The sequence below is a fragment of the Mya arenaria genome, chromosome 14, assembly GCF_026914265.1.
Source record: "Mya arenaria isolate MELC-2E11 chromosome 14, ASM2691426v1".
Lineage (NCBI taxonomy): Eukaryota > Metazoa > Mollusca > Bivalvia > Myida > Myidae > Mya > Mya arenaria.
Window position 1 is genome coordinate 19,622,649 of NC_069135.1, and position 24,535 is coordinate 19,647,183.

Here is a 24,535-nt window from a genome sequence, read left to right on the forward strand (position 1 = left end):
TCGCACTTAAACTATTACTTCATCAAAATATTTGTCCATTAATAAATTAAGTACTTGAATGCATTGTGTGTTAATGGTAAATCCCTGAACAAATGGTAATTTGTTTTGATTGGTCGACGATGAGATCAGGAAAATGATCTATTCATAGTTTTGCATTCAATTTTGCAGCGATTGAATCAGAGGTTAGATTTATCATAATCAAACCTCTGATGAAGAAGAATGCGTTTGCCTAGCTTCTGGTCAATCCGCGGGTCTAAGGCTCGAGCCTGGACTAACACCCTATGCTGAGGCCCCAAACCAAAAAGTTAACCAATTTAATACAATTGGATGCAGTTCTATACATAATTCTACATTTCCGTGATATTACTCTACTGTGAATAACAAGTCGTGTATGATTTTTTAAAACAGAATATGTAAATTTATTTTAATTCAAAACTAACCGTTTGCTGGTCACTTTTTGTAGGCTGGCCTTCTGTATTCATGAAAAAAAACAAAATTTAACTTTAAAAACTGACTTTCAGTTCAATAAAGCATGCATTTCATGAAATGTAGATTGATCATATCACAAAAACAATGTGCATTGATCATATCACAAAAACATTCAATATAATCAAGTATGCAATGAAACTTGACCCATTTTAAATCACAATCTTTCACCTATATGCACTATTGACTCTCATAACAATACATGTAAAATTCAACCAAACCCTACAACAAAACTCACCAGGCTTCCCATCATCCACAGACATCCTATGCTGTTGCTGCATCTTAGAATCGTCCTGCAGGGGCTGCTGTCCACCCTGGGTGTATCCTATCTGCTGAATACTTCCGCTTTGCATATCAGCATGTTGTTGTTGTTGTTGGTAGCTTTGAGACTGTTGGGGTGGTGGCTGTTGTTGAGAGGATGTACCTGTCTGTCCATATTGTGATTGCTGTTGAATCATTTGGGGATAGTTCTGCCCCTGCTGATTCTGGTATGATTGTTGGGGCTGAGCTGAGCCTTGGTTTGGATAGCCTGCTGCCTGTTGATTGGAATAGGACTGGTGAGGTTGACCAGATGATTGATTCGGGTAGCCAGTAGCCTGTTGAGTAGAATATGACTGTTGGGGTTGGACTGAGGGTTGATTAGGATAGCCTGAAGCCTGTTGGGTAGAATATGACTGTTGGGGCTGGCCAGATGACTGATTTGGATATCCTGTAGCCTGTTGAGTAGAAAAGGACTGGTGGGGTTGACCAGATGACTGGCTAGGATAGCCATTAACCTGTTGAGTAGAATAGGACTGGTGGGGCTGACCAGATGATTGGTTCGGATACCCTGCAGCCTGCTGGGGTTGGAAGGAACCCTGTTGACCTGGCTGGGAGGGGTAGACTTGCTGGTAGCCTCCAGTCTGGTTCTGGTAAACCATCCCGCCCTGACCAACCTGACCTTGGTATTGCTGACTGGCCTGAAATGTGAAATATTGTGGCTTAAAATAAAAGTGAAATTATTACTTCAAGAACTCTTGACATATGCTATGACCATCCAAATCATTCCTTTGAAATGATACATAGTGTGTTTTTTTTATAATAAACTTCAAATATAGAAGATAACTTTTCCTACCTGTGCCTTCGATTTCTGTACTAGCCTGAGCCTCAAGGTCCCTAGTATCATCTGACGAGGGGGGTTGGTGGCAGACAATAAACCAACTACCACAAATATATCCGCCAAAACTTGAATTTGAAACATTGAAATTTAACCCACCTGTGACTGTGTCTGCTGAACGCTAGACTGTGTCCCAGAGTCTCTTGAAGCATCCTGTGATGGGGCTGGGGCCAGAATACCTTGCTGGGAGTCACTCGCACTGGAGCTGGCTGCCACACTCTCCTCCTCCAATTTCTTCTCATCAGCCTTGCGCTCTTTCTCCCTCTTCACCTGATGGTAGAACTATAGTCAAATTAATGTTAGCCGTCGGTCAAATCAAGGATAACTTGTCATAAAAATTGATACAACACTGAAATTGGATGACAACCGCTCAAGGGCGATTTTCAAAAAGGGTTTCTGTTGTAACTCAATAATCTTAAATCTACATAAACGTCATTTATGGCAATACATTGTTTTTTATTTCCTTATATGCTCATTTTTACATACTGGCTAAAGTCCAATTCAATTTCACTCAAGTACTAGCAACAATATTAAACTATGACAATAAGATTCAATTAATGACTGATCTCAATGTAGTTCTTCATTGAAACGACCCCCTGGATACTGAATGACCTTGTTACCAAAAAATAATTCCATGTGCATTTCTTTTTTTCCAAGGTTTTTCAGTGACTATTTAATCTCACTAATAGTTCAACAGTAAGAAAATTTATCAGAAGTTTCAGCGTGAGGCCAATTGTTTTCAAACCCCAAATTCATTGAAATTATTTTGACCAATATAATTATTTTCTTCAACAAATAATATCTCATCATATCTACTACCACTGGGGTTAGAAAATATGTGTCTCATAGCATGACTTACAGATTACGCTTGTCATTTCATTGAGCAGTTATTTTATGCAGGAATATGAAGTGTGTTTAATTGCCATTGATGTGGCCATTGATGTGGAGGTGAGCAGTTTGCCTAACCAGGGATGTGATTGACCTTGCAGCTGAGGGGTTGACACCATTTCAGCAATGGGTTCTGGGAGGGGTTGAGCCCCCCAACGGGTCAAATGGGGTGCAGCTCCCTGCCGGAGAAGCAAAACTGGCTTACAAGAAGCTCTTTTCAGAAGCCTCTTCTGACTTCAAAATTGAAGCAAACTGGAGTGTCAATACTAACAACAAATAAAGTTTATTGTTGTTGTTTTTTTGTTGTTGTTGTTTTTAGGGGGGGGGGGGGGGTCCCTGGACCCATTAGATTTGTGGAAATCCGCACATCACATCCCTGTTAACAAACACACATCAGCCATTTCTCACACCTCAAATATTACACTTGTTGAATGAGAATCACCACTACAATACTACATTTTCTTAGGCGAATACAAAGTTCTTAAGGTGAATGACCGATAAAACAAGTTAATAGAGCTAATTTGAAAGATAATTAAATGGTCACTGTCATGAACATATGAACAAACATGACACCATTATGTTTAAAACAGATTCAAGCATAGTTTATAACTGATTAAAGTACATTTACTTAAGCCTTCTTGATAAAAGTACATTTAGTCACTTCGAAAGTGAAAAGCAAAAAGTTGTCAACAAAGTCAATGTACTTTCTTTGACTACATAAATGTATTTCACAGTCCATGCTCTATGTTAAAGTCAACCTGGTGACACCTGTACTTCAACCATTGCCTATGGTGTACACATTCATGTTTTTTGTTCCTTTTAGATTATTTGAACATAACGTGATTATATATGTGACTTCATGCTAATAGAATATTGGTTAGACCAATGCTGGGGGGCATTAACTGTGTTGTACTTAAACTATTGCTGTCTTTAAACAGTCTCGAAACTAGGCTTTATTTGGCCTACTTTGTTCTTGAGAAGAATGTCTATTTCAGAATGTATTGAATTTATTTGCAAAATGTAAGGAAGGAATTTACAGCCTCATATATATACTCTGAACAAAAACAAATGCTTAATGCATTCTCACCTGGCTAATTCTGTCCTTGATCTGTTTGCTAACTATACGCACATCTTCCTCTTGAAGAAAACCAGACTTCACCTGAAATATAAAACATTTTTTTATTTAGAAATAATTGCTTCAAAAAGGCCAATCAGAGCCAAGACTTTTGTGCCCTCTATTTTGGTTATCGGTGAAAATGACCGAGTCATCATATATAGAGCCATCATCAATATACTTAGTGAACTACTTACACAAATTTTACCACAGTTGCTACTTCAGAATAAATATGTTTAATTTTGTATTACAGGAAATTTTGAATGCATCATAGATAAAATGATCTTACAGAGTTGGATTTCATATATTACAAATTACGAATTTACAGGTTTAAGACACATACATTAACAAATCTATCACATAATCTTACCATCTCTTGGGCAACATTTTCAGGAACATCATTGTCCATATCAAAGTCAAACTGGATGGCTTCATTCTCTTTATGCTTGTCTTTCCGCTTTCTGTAAAAATTATTTTCGTTAGTCTATCACTCCACAGCAAAAAGGTTGAAAAAAGAGGTGAAATAAGGCTGTGATTATTTTAAAGCCCAAGAGCCGTTTCAATCACGATCTTAGTGACATTAGTCGTAAATTGAAACTGATCATAGTGCCATAGTTTCATTATTTTGCTACATATGTATTTGAATTGAACTTTTGTCAACATGCAATATGACAGGAAGTTAAGAAAACAAACATCGATGTATTCCCAACTGTTACTTCATATAGATTTAAGATAATTGAAGTGACTATAATCCTTTATTGAACTGGCCTCCACATGCCTATTTCAATAAGATACCTTAGTCGTAAACATTACCATACTTAAGAGTGCTCAGGTACACCTGCAGAATCTATATGATAAATGTTCTTTTTATTAAAAGGCAAGTTACGCCAATAATGGGGTAACAACTAGAATTTTACAATCTTAAGCCTTTCGATCTTTACTGAAACAACTCCCAGGGCAGTCTTGTCGAAGGTGAAGGTCTAAGTTCTAAGGGGCAATCTTATCTACAGACATATCATAAAATCAAATTTTCAATAACTTATTCTTGGTTCATTCAAGATATATTTCGAAACAAATATTTCAACTGGAATGTATTATATTATGTTTATTTAAAATTCAAAGTTGAAAACCTAATCCGATTTCCGGCACTTCCTTAGCAGAACTGATTTTTGTACGATATTTTGTTGCAAGTGCGTTAATAAGACAGCCCCTATATGTGTATTAATCATTTCACCTCAAAACAACAATGGTGTTTGCTAGTATAATAGTTCATTTGGCTTCAGACAGGTAAAACATTGATCAGGCAAGTTTGCATGCAGAACTGGTAGATTTTTTAACAATTTTGGAAAGACTGCACCTAAAAAGTCATGTGTGATTGAAATATTTTGTATAGAATAATCTACATCTCTGCAAAACACCACATCATAGAAGTTCATTGAATCTTTAACATCAGACAACATGGGAAAGAGCTAGTGATATGGGTGATACCATTAAACATGTGAGTGGAGATACCTTTTTGAAAATCGTGACATCACAATAATAATTGTGACATCATAAGAGATTATTATACATAAATACAAATAAGCTTGTTATATGTAAGCAATATGATTGGTCAAGATCATTTTCATTAAACACTGTGGACAAATTGTTAAATTCTTGCTTATTTAATCCGAAAGGTTTTAAACAATGGATCCTAAATATGTAATAAGATCAATAGTCTTTTGCACATAAAGTGCTTATGAGCAATCCAAAACAACTGAATAAAAAGTTTTTACTACAATTGAAAGAGTAAAATTAATGCAATATAAGTAAAATATCTTCAAATAGAAGATTCTACTTAAATCCTATTTAACTATTTATATTATGTTTATATTAATTAATTTCATTAATAATTAATGCTTAATAGTTAATATCGGTGAGGTAATGGTCAATAAGACTGTTCACAATTCCATAAAAAAAGATGATAACATTAGAAAACTGCCTAGTATGCATACATCTAGTTTATCAATTATATTTGCAAAGTTATATAATAGCAGCTGTTGTTAGCATAATTTTATGTAACGCTTTCGGAATATCCAAGATTACTTGGTTTTGCTATAAAGCTAGGAAAAATAAGATAAAAATGGATTCTATCCTCTAGCAAGCTAAAAATAATGAAAACAAGAATAAAATGTTGCATAAGTCCATGAAAAAAGTTGTCTCTAGCAGCCAAAAAAAATGTAGTGTCAAACTTGCGCAAATCCTGTTGGGCAGAATGCGATGAGTTGTACAATTTTATACAAACATCTCATGAGAAATTTAAGGGGGGACAGTTATAAGTTTAGAAAAGCCAGTGTTTTGGGAAATGCTACACATGTACATATTGTCACTAATTCAGGTAGCATGTGTACTAAGTTTCAGTGGGTTATTTTCAATAATTAAAAACTTTGGCCTAGGGTCAAGTTGCACGCCAGTGATGTGACAACAAAAGACAACAACAATATCTAAATTAATAAAGAAACAAATGAGCTAACTAGAGTGCCGTGGAGTGAATGCCAATGTTTGTTGTTCTAATTAAATTTTCAGTTAAACATGAACATAAAATGACAACTACTGAAGCAAGAATGTGGGGTCTACTCTATCTGTGCTAATTGTCTTCGGCAACATGAGTACCAAGTTTCATTTGAATATCTAGAACATGTATTTTATGTAAGTCCAAGGTTGAACAAAATGCACGCAAACACTGACGCTTTCACAATACCACTGACTTTTTCTATGAAAATTAGACATGCTTAAAATGAGATCAGAACAGGAGCAAAATCAGCCAATGATGAACGCTTGTCTGATTTAAATAGTCACCCACATTTGTGGGGCTTGTAACCACATTTCATACGTTATGATTACGACAATCAAGAAATGACAACAGTTTGTCATGTTTTTACTTGAAGTTTAGATCAGACAAGCTTTAGGCATTTATAAATTATGTTAATTCTTAAGTTATTCATAATTTTCCTGAATATTAAAACAAATATATAACTTGTTAACCTGCTGTCTTTTCTTAACCTGAAATTAGAAAGTTAACATAAAAAAGAATAACATACATTAAATATACTACGATAATAGCATTTCTTGCCTAACTGTATTTTTGCCGAGAAGGTTAATGTTTGAGGGTGATTTTAAATTGTAAATTTTTCAACAGCTAAATTGATTGAATTTACTTTAGGTAAGACCACACTCTTGATGACAGACTTGACCAATGCTATGGCCCCAATTTCTGGAAAATACTTAAGTGTAACAGGTTAAGAAGCTTATTCCATTCAGCTAAATGACTTACTCAGTCTTGATTTTAATAAATTAGAATTTGTTTATCATGATATTTATAAAGATAATTTCCTTTATAATAAAAGTTAAAAAAATCTTCAAGATACTTGCTCATGTCTTGTAAAATGCACTTTTATTTTGTATGACAAAATAAAGTGTGGAAAATCATTAGGGGTGTTAAAACTTACAAAAAAGATACAAAAAACCTGGAACGCTTCAAAAAAATTGGTATGTACTTTAATATTGTCTTTGAAGACCACAATTTTCATTAGGGTAAATAACAGCTATGAGCGAGTCATTGTTGCATGATTGGTTGATTGACATTATAACACAATATTATCAATGTATTATGAAAAAGTAAAAATATCCATCACATCTGGTGGCCTAGTGATCAAGCGTCGGGTTTTTTATTCTTGACTTTACCGGCGTGGGTTCACACTGGACTTAAACCAAAATCATTTATTTCTGCAATTTCAATATCACAGAATAAAATAATGATTAAATAAGTGTTTTCATTTGCATTACTGGCATAAATTAATTTTCAGTCCAAAAACATGAGGGAGTCCCTTTAAGAATGTTAATATAACACAAATATACCCTTAGAAAAAGAGTGAGCTTATCCTGTTATAACTTAAGAAGTTCTGAGAAATTGGGGAAAGATTTTTATAATTGATCTTGCATAAAAAGTATTTATTCAACAGCTTAATCTAAACATCTAACAGTACAGTATCCTTATTTTTGGCCCATTTCCATACAGGTGCATATATTAGTTATATAAACTATGAATTACATGCAAAACTATTCTAACTACCTAAATATCATAATTGTGCTGTGTTGAAGCTTAGGCAAGTTTTAGATGCCTTCGGGGTGTTTAAATCTTAGAGGGAGTTCATCCATATCTTTCAAAATATATCACTAAAACTTAATAATTCCATTCCTCAGACAAACAATGGGGCTACTTATCAATCATTATTTTATGAAAATTGGAAATTCATGAATTCATATTATGGAAAAGACTAAAAATGTCTTCTAAGAGAAATTAAATACACTTGTAAAGAACAAACACCCCAAAAACTCCTTCAAGAATGAGACGGTGCTTACTTGGGGTCAACGACACGCAGTCGGAGTTGTATGACGTTATTTTTCTGTTCGTCCTCGTCTTGTCCGGCAAGTTCCACACGTAGCCCTGTGTCCTCAAGGAAGAAGTCGTTCTGCAGCAGTTCGCGTACGCTGTACCTGGAACATAGAAATTAAACATCTTTCTATATACATTCATAACATTTAAAGACGAAGAATACTAAAATAAAATAATATTTGGGATGCATATGTTTATTATATAACAAAGACTACAAAGGCAATTTATGGCGCTTCAATCCATCGACTGTTGTGTTTTGTAATCTGTTTATCAATTGGCAAATATATTATTATTTTGACCACAATGATGACATACATTACATACACATTTCTAAGCATAATGAATTTTGTACATATGTACTAAGTTTCAAATGAGTATAACACAGGGATAAGAATTTCTACACATACATGCCTTAATTATTTTGAACATGTGTACCAATGGGAGGTGTTTCATCAATAATACCAGGATCAGTTCTGACAGTGTTCATATAATCTTCTTAGGTACCTGAGTTAACTTTATCATCCCCGCTCAACAGTGTCATAATGTTAAGTGTTACATTTTCAATGAATTCAAGGTAATGAGAATAAATTTACTATATTGTTTGAAAACAGATCAGTGAAAGAGGGTTTTCCCTTGGAATGTTCAGCTAGGGGACCTTCACGGTTGACAAGTGTGTGCGTGCGAGTGTGTCAGGGAGGGACAAGTTTTCTTGGAATTCTATTGGGTCCCAATATGTAGTTAATTTTCAACAAAATTTTTGTCTTGAAGTCCAAAAATGCACAGTAAGATGGAAATTGGACTCCCTAAAAAGACATTTGAGCTGGGTTTTCTGTGCCAGGGAAATCCCTGAATTAACAAAATATATATGTGATCAACATACACAGAGACTAGACATCCATTGTAGCTTCCCGGTGTAGTTTACATTTGCTCTGCTTTCATATCAGGAAGATAATGGCAATACTATTGAGTACCATCTCAAAATGTTGAAACCCAAGCCTTATTCAAAATGAGAAAAGGACTAGAATCAGCAACGGTTTAGTGTCTATTTAATTATATAATATTCTGGCCTCAAACACAATATTTGTCTAAGGACAATTTCCAAAGCTTATTCAATATTTTACCAAAAATTAAGGGTTATTACACTGCTAAGTAATTGCCGAATCAACTATAATACATACAGAATAACAGATTAAAGATTAAAGTGTTTAATTTAATCTTGTTACAATACAGTATCAGGATACAGATTTTTCGTCTGATTTGGTAAAGTACATAAAGCTCGTTTCAAAAGGAAGAAAACAACAAGGATAATAAAATTTCCTTAAAAATTATAATGGCTAATGCATAAAACCTCTTGTATCTGAATTATGACTAAGCTCTACAAATGTTCACACGGACCGGACCGTACCGGAACCTAAAAATGTCAATTTAGATTTTGGACACGTTTTCAGATGAAATCGACAATCTAAAATAAATGTTAATCTAAATTCGAACATGATATCAACCAATATCATATTCATTAAGATAAAAAGCCCTAATTAATATTTGGACTGTATGAACCAGAATTACCCGCATTTAATTTTTATCTACTGTAAATTGATTAAAATTTGCCACAGGTGAATTTTTATTGCAATTTTTCAGAAATAGATAGTCTCAAATTATTAAAAAACAAAAACAATCAAAATATTACATTTAATGTTATGCTTATATGATTGAATATTGGTGTCACAAATTTTAACTTGCAAAATTTGAACGAACAGACACTCACAAAAAAAGCGTTTCACTAAATTATAGCATTCAACAGTATATAAATATCAATGATGCTTTAATGTTTCAGATCAAAGCGACTAAGATAGGGATGACAAATACAGTTATCTTTCATCTATCATCTCCTCAGCTACCAGTACATACTTTATTGATATCAAATAACTATTTTGTCTATATCAGCATTTCTGTTTGCACCCATTGTTATACGTAAAGAAGGAAATTGTTTGTTACCACAAGCCCAACTGACCATATTTTTTTCATCCGACCCTAAACTTATCTTGCTGTATGTAGTGTGGATTTGTTTTGATAACTTCCTAAAAAATGAGCTTTTTTATTGAACATCTTAAAATTTGCCCATTTCATATTTAAGGTTGTTTTTTTTTACATCGAGTACTCTAATATATGTTGGTTTGGTTTAGATTCTTTTGGCCTCAGCAAGATCAGTCAGGGATGGTGAAAAAAAACTACAGAGGATAATTGTTTATTTCAGTGTATGGTCATAAAATATTTCACTGAGTGATCATTAAAAGCTGTCTTTCATGAATGGCGTAATATTTACTTTTGGTGTTCACTAGGGGATATATATAATGGTGATTTTATACAGAAAGAACAAGTTTTCCTTATTATTATACGTCTAAAATGAATATAAAATTATATTTGAATGTTGCTATTTAAGGGTGCCAAATTGAGTGTGAAAGTAACACCATTTCAGAAATGATGTAGTTAAAATTGTGTCTCAGTCAGTGCACCATGACATTTTATTTGGAATTGAGAGCAGGCTAAAATTTCATAACAGTGAAAAACATCAAAATGTTCTTTCAGTGAGAAACAGTGAAATATCATTTCTATCCCATTGACAAATCTCTATAAATCATCCAAAAGCATGCAATAAAGTATATTATTATTCTTTATCTTTCATTTATTTAGCTTGATCAGTGTTAAAGCTGGGTTGCATATTAAACTTTTTAAATTAAACAATGCAGGCTTGACTAGCATGTTGTTGTTTTTTGGTCTTAAACTTTCCATAATCTTTAATATATAAATGCAAGTCTTTTCTTTTAAAAATCAAAACCAGATGAAAAACTACTAAATCAAATTATGTTGAAAGGAAAGAGGAAAATTTTAGCATATGATAAAGAGTGGCACTGGTGGAATTTGGTCCACAAGGGCAGTGTAAACGTGCACTTCAATAATGAAATATTATTATATGATCCAAGCCATAATAAACAGAATATTTCCCTAAATTGTAACTGATATCATAACAGCACAGAAAAAAGCTGCACATTATCTTACATGTTTTATGATTGCATGTTCTATTTATGATTACCGGTTTCATGTGTAAATTAATTTATTAACATTTTATCTTGAGACCACAATTTGTCATGATAATTTTAAACATAAAATGACGTGTTGCAGAAATTATCATGTAATTTAACAACTATTAGACAGAATGGTACAGTAGCTAAAATTTATACTCCCAACCATTACAAAACATTGGTATTAAATTTCATGGTAAAGAGAACTTTTGATGGTTATTATAAGCATCCTACTCAAATACGCACAGATCAAAATACAAAATTTGGATAATAGACATTAACAATTGATATTTCTTGAAGAGTTTCTAAATTCCATACAAAAAAATATGGTAATTCTAAAAACATAATTCCTTCAAGTTAACTTAGTCTCTTACACATCAATATGGCTGTCTGACAAAATAATTTCACACTACCATATATTCAGAAGTCTTGAACCATTTATAAAATGTTCAGGAAATAATTCAAAGAACCGACCATAAAATTACTCCTCTGCAAAATCGTAACAGTGCGATTAGATTTAATAGATTTAAGGTGGTAAGGGCTTTGAATTACTAAAAGTCTCAGGTCTGAGTTCAGACTGTAATGAACTCAGACCCAAATGGCAATATTTGCAAACCTTTATTTCACTGTAACTTCCTCCTAGCTTAGTTTTGATTAATTTGATCACTATTCTCAATTGAACAATTATTCACATTTATTATTGAAAAACAAATTGAATAAAGATGATTCTATGCAATCTTATAAATAGCGCATTTCTGAGTCTTGACTTAGACTTGAGACTGTTCGTATTCATAGTCTGAGGGCTAATAATTAACTGTCTTATATCTGGGTTAAGAAGCTCAAAACTGAACATTTTAATTTCATTGTTAATTTTTTCTTTTAAAGTACTGATAGTGAAAATTGATATATATATTAACTCTTGTTTTTCAAAATATTTTGTATAAAAATGCAATATTGAAGTGTTATTTTTTCATTTTAAAATTGCTTCTTTTTTGAGTCGGAGTCTAGACATTTGTAAACATGGGCCATGGTCTTGATGTTATGGATTTGGAGAATATTTTGCTTATAATGCAAGTCTTACAATAATATGTTTATATTTTGTCTGCAACTGTCAACGGCAATGTAATTGTTTATATAGCAGAATAAACAATAATATTGCAACGAGTTTTGCTAATCAATAGGCGTAATTTGTTTCACTACAAAGGAATAATACCACCAGAAAGTTAACCTTTAATTAAGAATAGAAAGTATTAGACTAAATAATGTTATTATTAATTAAATCACCTCTGTACCGTAACATTCATCGGACCGTTTACGTCAAATTAAGAATTTCACTACCATTGGGGGAGGGGAGGAGAGGGTACACATGTTTCAAGTCAGAAAATGCATATTTCTACATTAACCTTAATTGATACAGATCTTTTTTTCAGTTGAATGGTCATGGACATTTACAGCAAAAAAGATTGTGAAACAAGTTAACCACAACTTTGGTCACAACTTGTCGGTAATGGCTCTTTATCACACCATAATGGGATGGTTACAAGAAATGAATGGTTTAATATCTAACGATTCCAGGAATACAACAGCATCAGTTAACGTTGGTCCTAGTTCATACCTTTGGCCTTTTTTATTGCGTATACAGCCTTCGATTATCTCTTTTATGTCTTGGTTCTCCACCTTGGCGAAGGCCTCTGGAAGAACGCCCTGTGAAAAAAGTAAAATGAGGATATAATGCACTTGCCATGATGAAATCAATATTAAGGACAAAACAGCTATGCTATTATTTATTAAGAAGCTTACATGTCAATAATGATTAACAAGAGTCTTAAAATGCTTGTACTCTTTGATATCTTTACAGCAGAGTCTTATTTCTATAGGGAGGTAATATTTATAGTACAAAGAATAGCATTAATCAGTCACTGAAGAGAGAAAATAAAAGACTTGAGAATGCATAGGGAAAAAGACAGGCATATTCTTTGAAAAACATGATCGACTCACTGTAGTGGTTAGAGAGAGATTTAAACTTTAAACTGTTATTGAAAAACACACACAAGCCGTAATGAGCCTGGGCTTGTTTCAGAATATCTTACAATTATAAAATTATACACATACAGTATTCAGACTTGTTCAAGAAAATCTCGACTTTGATGAATGAAACTGCTATTTTCCTTCAATTAAGTTTTATAACTTGATTGTAAAGAAAGCTATAATTATGCTGATATGAATAAGTCAACCCCAGTCTCCTGAGTAGAAAACAGAACTGAGGTCATTTTTGAGGGGCCAAGAGATCCTGACCCTCATATGGCTCAAATCGATGACCTCTTCAATAAGAAGCAGACACCTACACCACCAGACCAATCTGGTCTACTTATTTGCAATTTAACCCTTTCCCGCATGATTGTGCCAAATTGCCCCTTTATCTATTTCCGCATGATTGTTCCAAATTGACCTTTATCAATTACCGCATGATTGTTCCAAAATGTCCCTCTATTGATTCCCGCATGATTGTTCCAAAATGTGCCATGCTTATTTACAGTCATTTATTAACATATCTGTTGCTTATTTTTTTCGCAACAAATGCATTTATGTGTAATATAAACATCGATAATTATATAAATAATGAAAAAAGATGATGTTACTATTCCAAGATTTTCGGAAAATCGCGACTAAAAGAGACAGAGGTCAAACACGCCTTAAAAGTTCACAGCGCATGCTTGACGCGTGCTTGTCTCGTTTTTTTAATGGAAAATCCCCAAACACGTCACTAGCTATTTAAAACTACCAATAATTAATATCATATAAATATATCCTATTGATCACGCGCTAATGACGTCACCTATCATGGTTTAGAAATGTGTCAAAATGGCTGATTTACGATGTAGTAAACAAGAGTCTGGCTTGAATAAACACATGTCATTTGTCACTTCTGTTTCCAAAAATGGAATGTTAATCCAGTAATAAAAATGTCCCCTTACGTCTGTTAATCAAAGTTAGTATTTTGTTGTGAATACACGGATAATAATAAAATTATATGTGATATGACCCAGTTTGACAGCTGTTAAAAACGTGTTCTCTCGATCTCGATAAATACACAAGAATGTTGTCGTAATTATCCATGCATTTCGGACCGTGATTTACTGCCTTGTGTTGTCAGATTTTAATTATAATATTATTACGGAATCATTAAATTTAATTTAAATAGCGATTCTGACTATTAAAAATTCGAGTTGTTCGGCTTGTTGAGGGCAATATCTAGTACGTTCCCAAAGTTTTTAAAACTGCCATTAATAGACCCAGCCTTTTATTTTGATATTTACAATTATTTTATTCAATTCATTTCAAAACAAGGGACATGCAAATTTTATTTATGAGAACAATGAATCTGAAATAACATTTGTAGTTTGCTCAATTAAATTGTGTTTATTTTTTAACAATGCATGATTTCTGTGATTTGAATATTTGTTTATTGTCAAAACCTTTTTAGATTAAACTATGATCACTAGATTCGAAATTTAATACACTACAAATACTATATTCATTATTTGAATTTCTAACATTATTTTAATCAAAAGAAATACTATAAAATATTTAAGTTGTTATGCATAGGTGTCAATGGAAATATAGTATAATATGAAATCAATTGAAACATCTTCAATTTTTCACAGGAGTTGTGTTTCTCTATAAATATTCAACCAAATAATTTAGACAACAGAATAAAAATTATACCACTGGATTGGAAATTCATTTACCTTCAAACTTTATATTGAACTATAATTGATTAAACCAAAAGAAATACTAGAAAAATAAGATAGAAATGCATAGGGGGCAATTTTTCAATATTCTCCAATAACCTCCTATGCAGTAGGGGTACTTATAAGGGCTTATTATCTATTGGCTACTGGTTATCAATGGACTGATAAGCCATGCAGTGGCAGGCCTAATATGGCTGATTTGACATGAGGGAAAGGGTTAAGGCATGTCATATTGCAATGTAAAATAAAATTTGGATAAAAGTAATATAATTGTATTCTATTGTTTTATAACTACATGAAAAGTTTATTTAAGTCTGTGACCTACAAAATCACCATGCAAATGACGTAAATGTGACCATTCAGAGTCCGTTCAAAGACAATGACAGAGAGAGGACATACATTTATAGCTTTTTATTACAAAAGTCTACATCATTAAAAATGAATTAAGAACTTCTGTTACATCAATAATGCCTATAATGCCCTTAGAAATAACAAAGGAAGCAGCATTTAAAAATATTGACAACATGTGGATCCATTTATTTAAATAGACCCATTTATCTATACGGATCCAATTATTAAGAACTTTTTTGGAGCCAACAATAACACATTTACTGTTCTTTTCATATCACTAGAACTTATTTAAAGCTGACTGGTTTGTAATATTATCCTAAGAAATGAAAAGTTGACTGGTTTGCATTGTTATTCTTAGAAAAACTCAAAAGTTGACAGGGTTGCATTATCATCCTTAGAAGAACTGAAAAGTTGACTGGTTTGCATAATATACTTGGAAGAAATTAAAAGCTGACTGGTTCGAATTGTTATTCTTAGAAGAACTGAAAAGTTGACTGGTTTGAATTGCTATTCTTAGAAGAACTTAAAAGCTGATTGCATTTTCATCTTTAGAAGGACTGAAACATTGACTGGTTTGCATTATCATTCTTAAAAGAACTGAAAAGTTGACTGGTTTGCATAACGTACTGAAAAGAACTGGAACTGAAAAAAATGACTGGTTTCTATTGTTATTCTTAGAAGTGAAAACCTGACTGGTTTGTTTAACCTATATTCTTTATAGAAGTAAATAAAAGTGAAAAGTTCACATAGTACAAAAACATCAACATTTTCATTAAAAGTTCATATATTTCATAGAAAAACACTGTCCTGTAAAGACAATAATTAAATACATTTCCAGATAAAAATATTAAAATGGTCTTAAATATTTTGTTTCATTTACAACCATGAAATTTAAAGGCAAAATGGCTTAATGGAATACGAAAAATTGAAAACTTTTAAGTCAGATTGCCTTTAGATACTCATTAAGTTATAAAGTACCAAACAAGTCTGGAAAAGACCAAAATAAAGTATGTCACATGTAAACAAAATTTACACCCTTGACATTTAAACTATCAGTTTTTGAAAGTCAATCGCTGCTCTTCAACTTGCATTCCACAAACACAAAACAAAATACCAAAAATGTAAATCAACCTACGCTTGTCACTTTTTTATAGATTTGTGCGGCGTTAGTGCACTCCTTGTATGGGTATTCCGACGTGGCCATTTCTAGCATACACATGCCAAATGCGTACACGTCGACAGATTCGTCATAATGTTCTTCGTACATTTCCGGAGCCATAAACTCTGGTGTACCTTAAATTTACAATAAGACTTGGGGAGTCTTTGTAGGACGTTCCACGCACGCTGCAAGAAGAAAATCGTGAAACTGGTAAGTAAGACAGTTCTGCGAGTCGTACAAATATGTTGTTTAGAAATACATACAGTGGGTATTTAATAATTATGACCATTATATGATTAATGATAACTAACCTCTAGCTGAATCCATAATCGCTTAAATTAATTAGAATAAGGTTATTCATCTTTTCACAGTTAAAATTTATATTATTCAATTTAATGACTTTGAAGAAAGTTAAGTCCCAACTAATTTCTATATATTAGTGATCAAAATTATATTTTGTTCAATTGGATGGCAGCACTTTTTAGATTTGCCGTACCATTGCATTGGTAAACCAGCAGTCAGCCTATATAAATTTAATCAGGTGAATGGGTAGATTTTAACAGAGGCTGGGCCAGTAAACAAAATATAATCTTGACCACTAAATGAGTTAAATGTTATAAGTATGTATTTACCAGAATGAATGTTAATGCAACTGTGTTGCCTTTAACCATTTATATTAATGAATACATGCTAACAACCTTTAACCATTACTTACTTTATTTTATTCAACTTGCTCATTTAAATGTTTATATTTGCACCAAGCGACCATGTTCTGTCTATTGTTCAATACTTTTTCATTACTTTTTTCTTCAGCAATTTTATAGATAACGTCTATGGCAGCTTTACTTTTCAATTGTGGTTTAAAAACCATGTGCCATGTTAACTCTTATGAATGATGTTTTTGTTATGGAAATACTTAATATGATTAAATATTAAGTAGAAATAGGAAATAATCACTTACCCAGACTGAAAATAATGTGGTTAACTATTACAACAAAAGCATTTATCAAACAAGTACAATATTCCTAAATGTGTGTACGAACATTTCGAGATTAAACCACACTGTATGTTTTTCTAAACAACATAATAAAAGCTGAAAACATGTATTGATTTCAAAGATTACACAATAATACATGAATAATACACAATATAATACATATCATAATTTTTAGGGCACCATAGGAAACATTTTATACACTAATAAGTGATATAGTTAATGTGCCCCAAAACCTATCTTGTTTTGCAACTGACATGATACTCAGATTCGATTTTAAGTCTACCTTCAGTTATAAGGACTTATATATGTTAGAATACTACTCAACGCATATTTAGTGCTGCATCACAGTTTTACATATTTTCATTGGTAAAACAGATATGAATATTCCAATAACAGTTTTACATCATTTCATTGGTTAAACAGATATGAATATTCAAATCACTGTTTTACATCTTTTCATTGGTTAAACTGATGAGAAAAAATCCACTTAAGGTATCTCAGAATCATGTCAATTCCAAGGACAGTCATTCTCAACAATTACAATCATAAACATGACAAAATACAAAAAATAGGTTAATTGCAACTATCAATTTATGCATAAAAACAATGAATTCTTTAAAACGAACATGTAATTCAGATAAACACAAAAACGCTTATTACAATTTTATGACATTCAATGACAACCAATATTAACAGAAACAATTTGTAAAATGAGAGTAATACAAAATAACAATTTTCGAAAAAACTCGATTTTCCAGTATTTATTTTTTACCACGACTTACCTTTCCGGTTTCAGTATTACCTTAAAAAACTTATAACATCAGGCGACGATCATGTTCACCTGTGACGAGTGTCACTACTCTAACCCTAAACCTGCTACGTTGGGGAAACAAATCGTTTATCAAATATATTCAAAATGCACTCAAAGACAAATGCAGAGACTGTATGTTTTTATTTATTAAACCCAAAGTCCATGCATTTGCTTCAAACGCTATACACGCTATGATTAAATCATAAACAAATACGTCCACAATATATTTCCGACCCTTCATAAAAAAAGTAATGTCTTACCGATAACGCTTTTCGCAAACGATTTGTTCTTCAGCGTAGCCAGCCCCAGGTCACCAATCTTTACTGAGCCCGTAGTTCCAGTGATAAAGATGTTATCACACTTGAGATCGCGATGGATTACAGGGGGTGTCCGCGTGTGCAAATACTGGAGACCCTTCAAGATCTGACGACACCAGTTCTTCAGCACCTTCATGTTGATCTTCTTGAACCGCTTGATGTACCTGAAAAAGACAATCACATAATACAATATGGTTTGAAATTACAACAAGTCAAGACTAAAGAATTGAAACCATATACAATGAACAGAGTTGTGGGACCTTTCTAGGTGTCATTCTTGGCAGAACTCTCAGCATTATGGGTACAAAATTACTTCTTTCGCAATATCCAATCAACCAATGGGTGTTAAATCCCCCTATGGCTTCAAAATCTGTTTAAATCGCATTGGGATGTGACGGGATCAAGCCATAATGTGGCCATTATAAGGCACGAGCAGACCTTTATCAACTCAATAATAACAACAACATGGTTTTCAGATATACGACCATTACAAATACGCATCTTGTAATGGCTTTGGTTTTTTAAATAACAAATCAGTAATTAGCAAGCTATACCATTTCAAAAGATATCGAAATATCATAGGGTAACTTAGCATCCGAATTTAACATTATGGAGAGAACTCAATATAAGCTCTAGAATCTAACAAATTACAGATTTTAAAATCGAGAGCTGTTAATAAAAGCCGTACCAGTGGTCGAAATTAGCACAAGCCCGCAAGCCCTGCACTGGTAAAATGTCTTCCGGGCTTGCTCAAATTCTGAATTTTATATAGCAGGGCTTGTTAAAAAAATTGATGCCAAGCAATAGTATAAGAATTCAGGCTTGTTCATCCAAAAATCTAATTTTGATGACTGCCGTACATTTAAAGGGCATTACCTTTTACATTTCAGTAATGAACTGATAGTAATCAAATAACATACAAATGTTCCTAATCCAATTATAGGATGGGAGATCAAGATATACAGAGAACAAATTGTGGCACCCAAGTCAAAGCCCGAGATTCATTGCATGTGTAAATCAGAAACTTAGTTTCTCCCTGAAAATCTATAGATCATGAAAATAGATGTGTGACCAATCAAGCTAAATTTCATCACCCTAGTGCAAGAGCTCAATAACTCTATATATCAATAGTAAAGGAAGCAGATATATTAGGTCCTTGCATAAAGGTGATGTATAAGAAATTGTGAGACACGACTTGTATGTGTTCTTGTACGCGTAGCTTTATGTGTAAAAGTTAAAGTTGACTTTAAAACTTGTTTGCGGAAATTTCGAATTACTATTTAAATGTGTACATGTAGGCTCGCTGATACTTGCATTAATAGCTTTCCTTGTATGTGTACATGGAACCTCGATGACATATGGTACAAAAAGTAGTCCACAAGTACACATACCCAATCAAGAAGTATTTAGCAACCTTTCTTTTAATCTAGACTAGACACCATCCATGTCAAATAATTACAAAACTTCATCTCCATAGTTACAAAACTACATCTCCATAGAAATGTAAACCCCAACGACAAAGACAACCCTTATGAAAAAAGACATCAGGACATCAAATGTTGTACTTGTTGCCTCTCCACTACATGACAATATCTGGCAGTTAACAAGAGACCTTATAACGCCCATTACTATTTCTTATATCAGAAATTTGTCTCAGTTTTCTAAGAAAATACCAATGTCAAATATTGGCAAATTCCTAGAAATAAATCTTGCTTAGGCCTAAAAAAAAAATATGTCTGTTTCGGGTAACCCGACCCTACCTATAAAAATGCGCCGACCCTAACTATTTTTTTCCGTTTCAGAGCAAAAAAAATATTTGTTAGCGAATAGAGAGTTACGAAGGGCGGATAAATGCAGATTTTAATCAGAATTATTGTTTATATGATAAAATAAAGTCAGGATATGACAGTAATGTAGGAAAGACTGCCATGTGCAAGAAAACACTCTGAACTTATGACAGATTTTGAAAAAAAAATAATAAAAGATTAAAAAAAAATCCCTACCTACCCTACCTAGAAATTTTGGGAAGGTTACCCAAAACATACATTTTTTTTTTTGCCTTACCAAAATGCTCACATTATTGAGAAGGTTCCAAAAAGTGAACAAAAATCAATTATCATGGAATAAATAAACTGTAATTGTCATTTATGTGACAATATTCTGATGTTAAACCTAGATTCTGTTCAAATGTTGCAATGAGAATATAAATTTGAATGTAATCCTTTTATGTGCAAAAACTTTTATAGTCAGTGAGTCATTTTGCTGCACGTGATCTCTAAAGACGAAATTTGAGCAAATATTAACATTTGTTGAAGGGTTCCAGCAGTCACTATCTTTTAACACTCCTAATGATTTGCCACACTTTATATTGCAATACAATTATTTTTTTCCATAAAAATTGCATTTTACAAACCATGAACTAGTCCCTTTAACACGTTATAAACCTGAGCTGGATGCATTGTTCTCCATACAAAGCTCTGCTAGGGACTCTTTAAGCTCAGGGACCAGTTTTCAATAACCAACTTAGATATAACTCAAATTTAAAAGTAGAATCAGAGTGTTTTTATTGGGCTGTACTATTATTGACCAATCAATTGAATGGAATCACTGAGGCATGTTTAAGGATAAGACTTATATTGAAAATAGCTAGGCAGGACCCATGGTTGTAAAATTTTGAGTCCCTAGGCTGCACTACAGCAGAGAACTGTCCCAGAACCATGCAGTGGTTGTAAAATATTTGAGTCCCTAGGCTGCACTCAAGCAGAAAACTGTCCCAGGACCCATGGTTGTAAAATAGTTGAGTCCCTAGGCTGCACTCAAGCAGAAAACTGTCCCAGGACCCATGGTTGTAAAATATTTGTAGTCCCTTAGGCTGTCCCATGAAATAAATATTAAAACTATTTAACCAATGTTGTAATGCAATAACTGTATTTCTAATTATAAGTAGAATCATACACATTTTTATACAGATTGATCATTGTTACAACAATTGTTTATATCAGGTTTCATTCAATGCTTGGGGAAAATAACAACTTTTAACCCTTTCATTCCCATAAATATCAGATAAGAACATTGGTGATTTATTAGTCTCATGAACTTTTATCCGGCAGGGTAGAGTTTGTCTAGGTTAAACTGCCAACAATAGTGGCTGGATTCCAGTATACAGTGAACACTCCCGTTTTGTCCAACAGTAATGGCTGAACTCGTAGTTCATTCCAATATACAGTGAACTCTTTGTGGTTTTAATCAAATGATTCAGGCTTCAGGCCAAAGCCTAATGACTTTCACTCCACTTCACTTTCATCAACTCAGCAATAATCTCCATCAGATATATATCGTTCTTGACATCTTGCAATTGACAAGCCATGGCAAACATTACGTATCACCATTTATTGGGAATGGTCCCCCTGTGATACCACCTAAAAATGTGTTACAAACCCTTCTAAATATGCCTCAGAAACACTCGCCATGTGCACATTACCCTTCTGAGTGTGCCCCATTACACCATCAAACTGTGATATACACCCCTTCAGAGTATGCCGCCATTCCCCTTTCAAATGAGCCACATACCCCCTTCAAATATATTATCCCATACAACTTCAGAATGTGCCCCATACACCAATCAAGTCATACATACCCTTCTCAATGTGCCCTATACACGTTCAAAATGCTCCATTTCCTTACCAAATGTGTCGCATACCCCTCACAAATATGCCCCATACCCTTTATGAAATTGTCCAATACTGAACTGACATACCCCTTCCAAATGGTCTTGATATCTATTCAAAATATGACCCACCCCAGCTCAAGCTTACCATATATATGCAGATATCCCTCATAACCAACTTCAACCCAAGCCCACAACAATATCTAACCTTTGTAGCACTCTAACTCCTCTCCAACCCCCCTCCATGTGAACCCTTAAAAGAGGATGCCTAATGTACTGACCAACTGCCCAGCCCAGCGAGGGAACAGGATAGGGTGGAGTCAACTTTTCTTTGATTTCATTTTTTCTGTTTAAACTTTTTCCAATATCTAACCATCGATAAATTTATCATTATAGATGAACAATTTGAAGCATGGATGATTTCTGTCCATCCACATCCATACTTTTTTTTCCTACTGGTGTCAATATGAATCAATATCATTAGAAAGGAAACAATTTTCTTTCTGAGGCAAAAGTTCATCTGAGGATAACAAGGTGTACACTAAGAAACTAAATATAATATCGCTTCAGGCCATCAGTTGAACCAGTTATTCTCTTGCAACATAGAATTACATACTTGCATACAAAACCTTTTTTCTGACAAAAACCCTTCTGTGATTATAAGCTTAATACCTTCTTGTCTTGTCTAATTCTTTCTTTTTGAAAATAAAATGTTTTAAAGTCACGCAATGATGTCATTTGTAATTTCTTTAAAATGTTTTAGTAATATCTGCCCTAAGATCGTTTGGCATTTTTTGTTCATTAATCACCAGGGTAACAATAAAGAACTGAATCATGATAACTAGTTTCTTTGGCAATTAAGTAAATACAAAATTTATGCTGCATTTAATGATCTGATAATAAAGAAACATACATAAAAAATATGTTTCCTACATTATAAAGAGGTATAAAGGCTGCCATTAAATTTAATGCAAAAAAAATAAAATGAACATTAATTGTATAACCCTAAATTAACTTTACATGCATTTAAGCATTAAATAAATATATTTTGATTAAGAAAGCTAAAAACTGAAATTTATATCATTTATATCAATTTTGAGGTTCTTAATCTAAATCTAAATATTAGTTGTAGGCTTTAGATAATCACTACATGTAGAAAGACAAAAATAGTCCCATATTATAGACTACTGAATGTTTTTGCCAACTTTTTTTTTCTCGCATATTACATGTCTAATGAATGTCGCAATAATCTTGTTTATTTACACGTTTATATTCAATGCCGGTTTTGACTGGATCTAGCTTATAAGCTCCACGTAAAAAGCACCCAATTATTATCTTTGCACCTAATTCATAGCAACACTCATATCCTACTATGAATACAATTGATGCATTATGATGACACTGAATTATTTCAGCATTTACAAACGGCAAAGGAATTGCTGTTGGTATTTTCACATTCATATCACGTTTATATGACGTGATCTACCCATTCTACCTAAAATATTTTTCCAACACAAACAAATGGCTGTTGTGGGTATATTTGACCCCTGAGAAAATTTACCCACCAGGAAATGTTGGACATAATAAACAGGAATACATTGAAATGAATTCCTGCATACAAAATCTGTTTCATCATTTCCAGTGTATGATGGTGCTTGTATGATGGTGCTCTAACCACTTGGGTAGAAGACAAACGCGTATAGTTTCCATGCCAGTATTCATAAAACATTTTAAGTTATTGTCTTTATAGTTAAGTATTTCACTTGTCATTTAATACAATAACTTAATTATTTAAGAAACACTTTATTTTATGAAGTTATTAAATATACATACATTTATTTTTTTCTTTTAAATTGAAAATGTTCATTTTAAGAAATCAACTTAAGTTAAGAAATGATTAAGATGTTTTATAAATACTGGCCCTGCTATGCAACAACTACTCTCTCTCTGTATGGAGCACTAGTGTTCCAGACTGCTGGAAACAGAATCAAGGGCAGGTTTGTTTATTAATTGGGACAATTATGAGTGTTTAAATAAACCAGTGGTGATAAAAGTCATTATACATTCCAGCACATGGTAAAACTGGGTTAATGTGACTGTTCCTGTTCCTGCTGCAGTCACTCTGCCACTTGATGGTACTTACAATACTTGGTTAAGTGTACAAGGCCAGACAAAAATCATTTATTAGCTCTGATTTTTTTATGAAAAAAATGAGTAGTAGCGTGGGCCTTGCATCATTGTTGACATCATCATCTCCATCATTGTCGCAGTGCGTGCAAAATTAATGAGACTGTTCCCGTTCCTACTTAATTCACTCTCCCA

The 24,535-nt window shown here is 33.1% G+C and overlaps 1 protein-coding gene across 9 annotated transcripts in view; it reads right to left on the reverse strand.

Moving 5' to 3' along the window:
- LOC128218016 (serine/threonine-protein kinase WNK1-like) overlaps positions 1-24,535 on the reverse strand; it is a 70,308-nt gene that overhangs the window by 26,397 nt on the left and 19,376 nt on the right. For 5 of the 9 annotated variants that reach the window (XM_052925514.1, XM_052925513.1, XM_052925520.1 and 2 more), the window contains 10 exons: positions 18,490-18,710; positions 16,398-16,555; positions 12,775-12,863; positions 8,046-8,180; positions 6,669-6,686; positions 4,015-4,105; positions 3,618-3,689; positions 1,742-1,924; positions 725-1,445; positions 441-472 (listed from right to left, as the gene is read on the reverse strand). In XM_052925514.1, coding sequence (XP_052781474.1) covers positions 441-472; positions 725-1,445; positions 1,742-1,924; positions 3,618-3,689; positions 4,015-4,105; positions 6,669-6,686; positions 8,046-8,180; positions 12,775-12,863; positions 16,398-16,555; positions 18,490-18,710 — 1,720 coding nt within the window. The remainder of the gene's footprint in view (positions 1-440; positions 473-724; positions 1,446-1,741; positions 1,925-3,617; positions 3,690-4,014; positions 4,106-6,668; positions 6,687-8,045; positions 8,181-12,774; positions 12,864-16,397; positions 16,556-18,489; positions 18,711-24,535) is intronic. The other 4 variants (XM_052925516.1, XM_052925522.1, XM_052925517.1 and 1 more) reach the window with 2 other exon arrangements.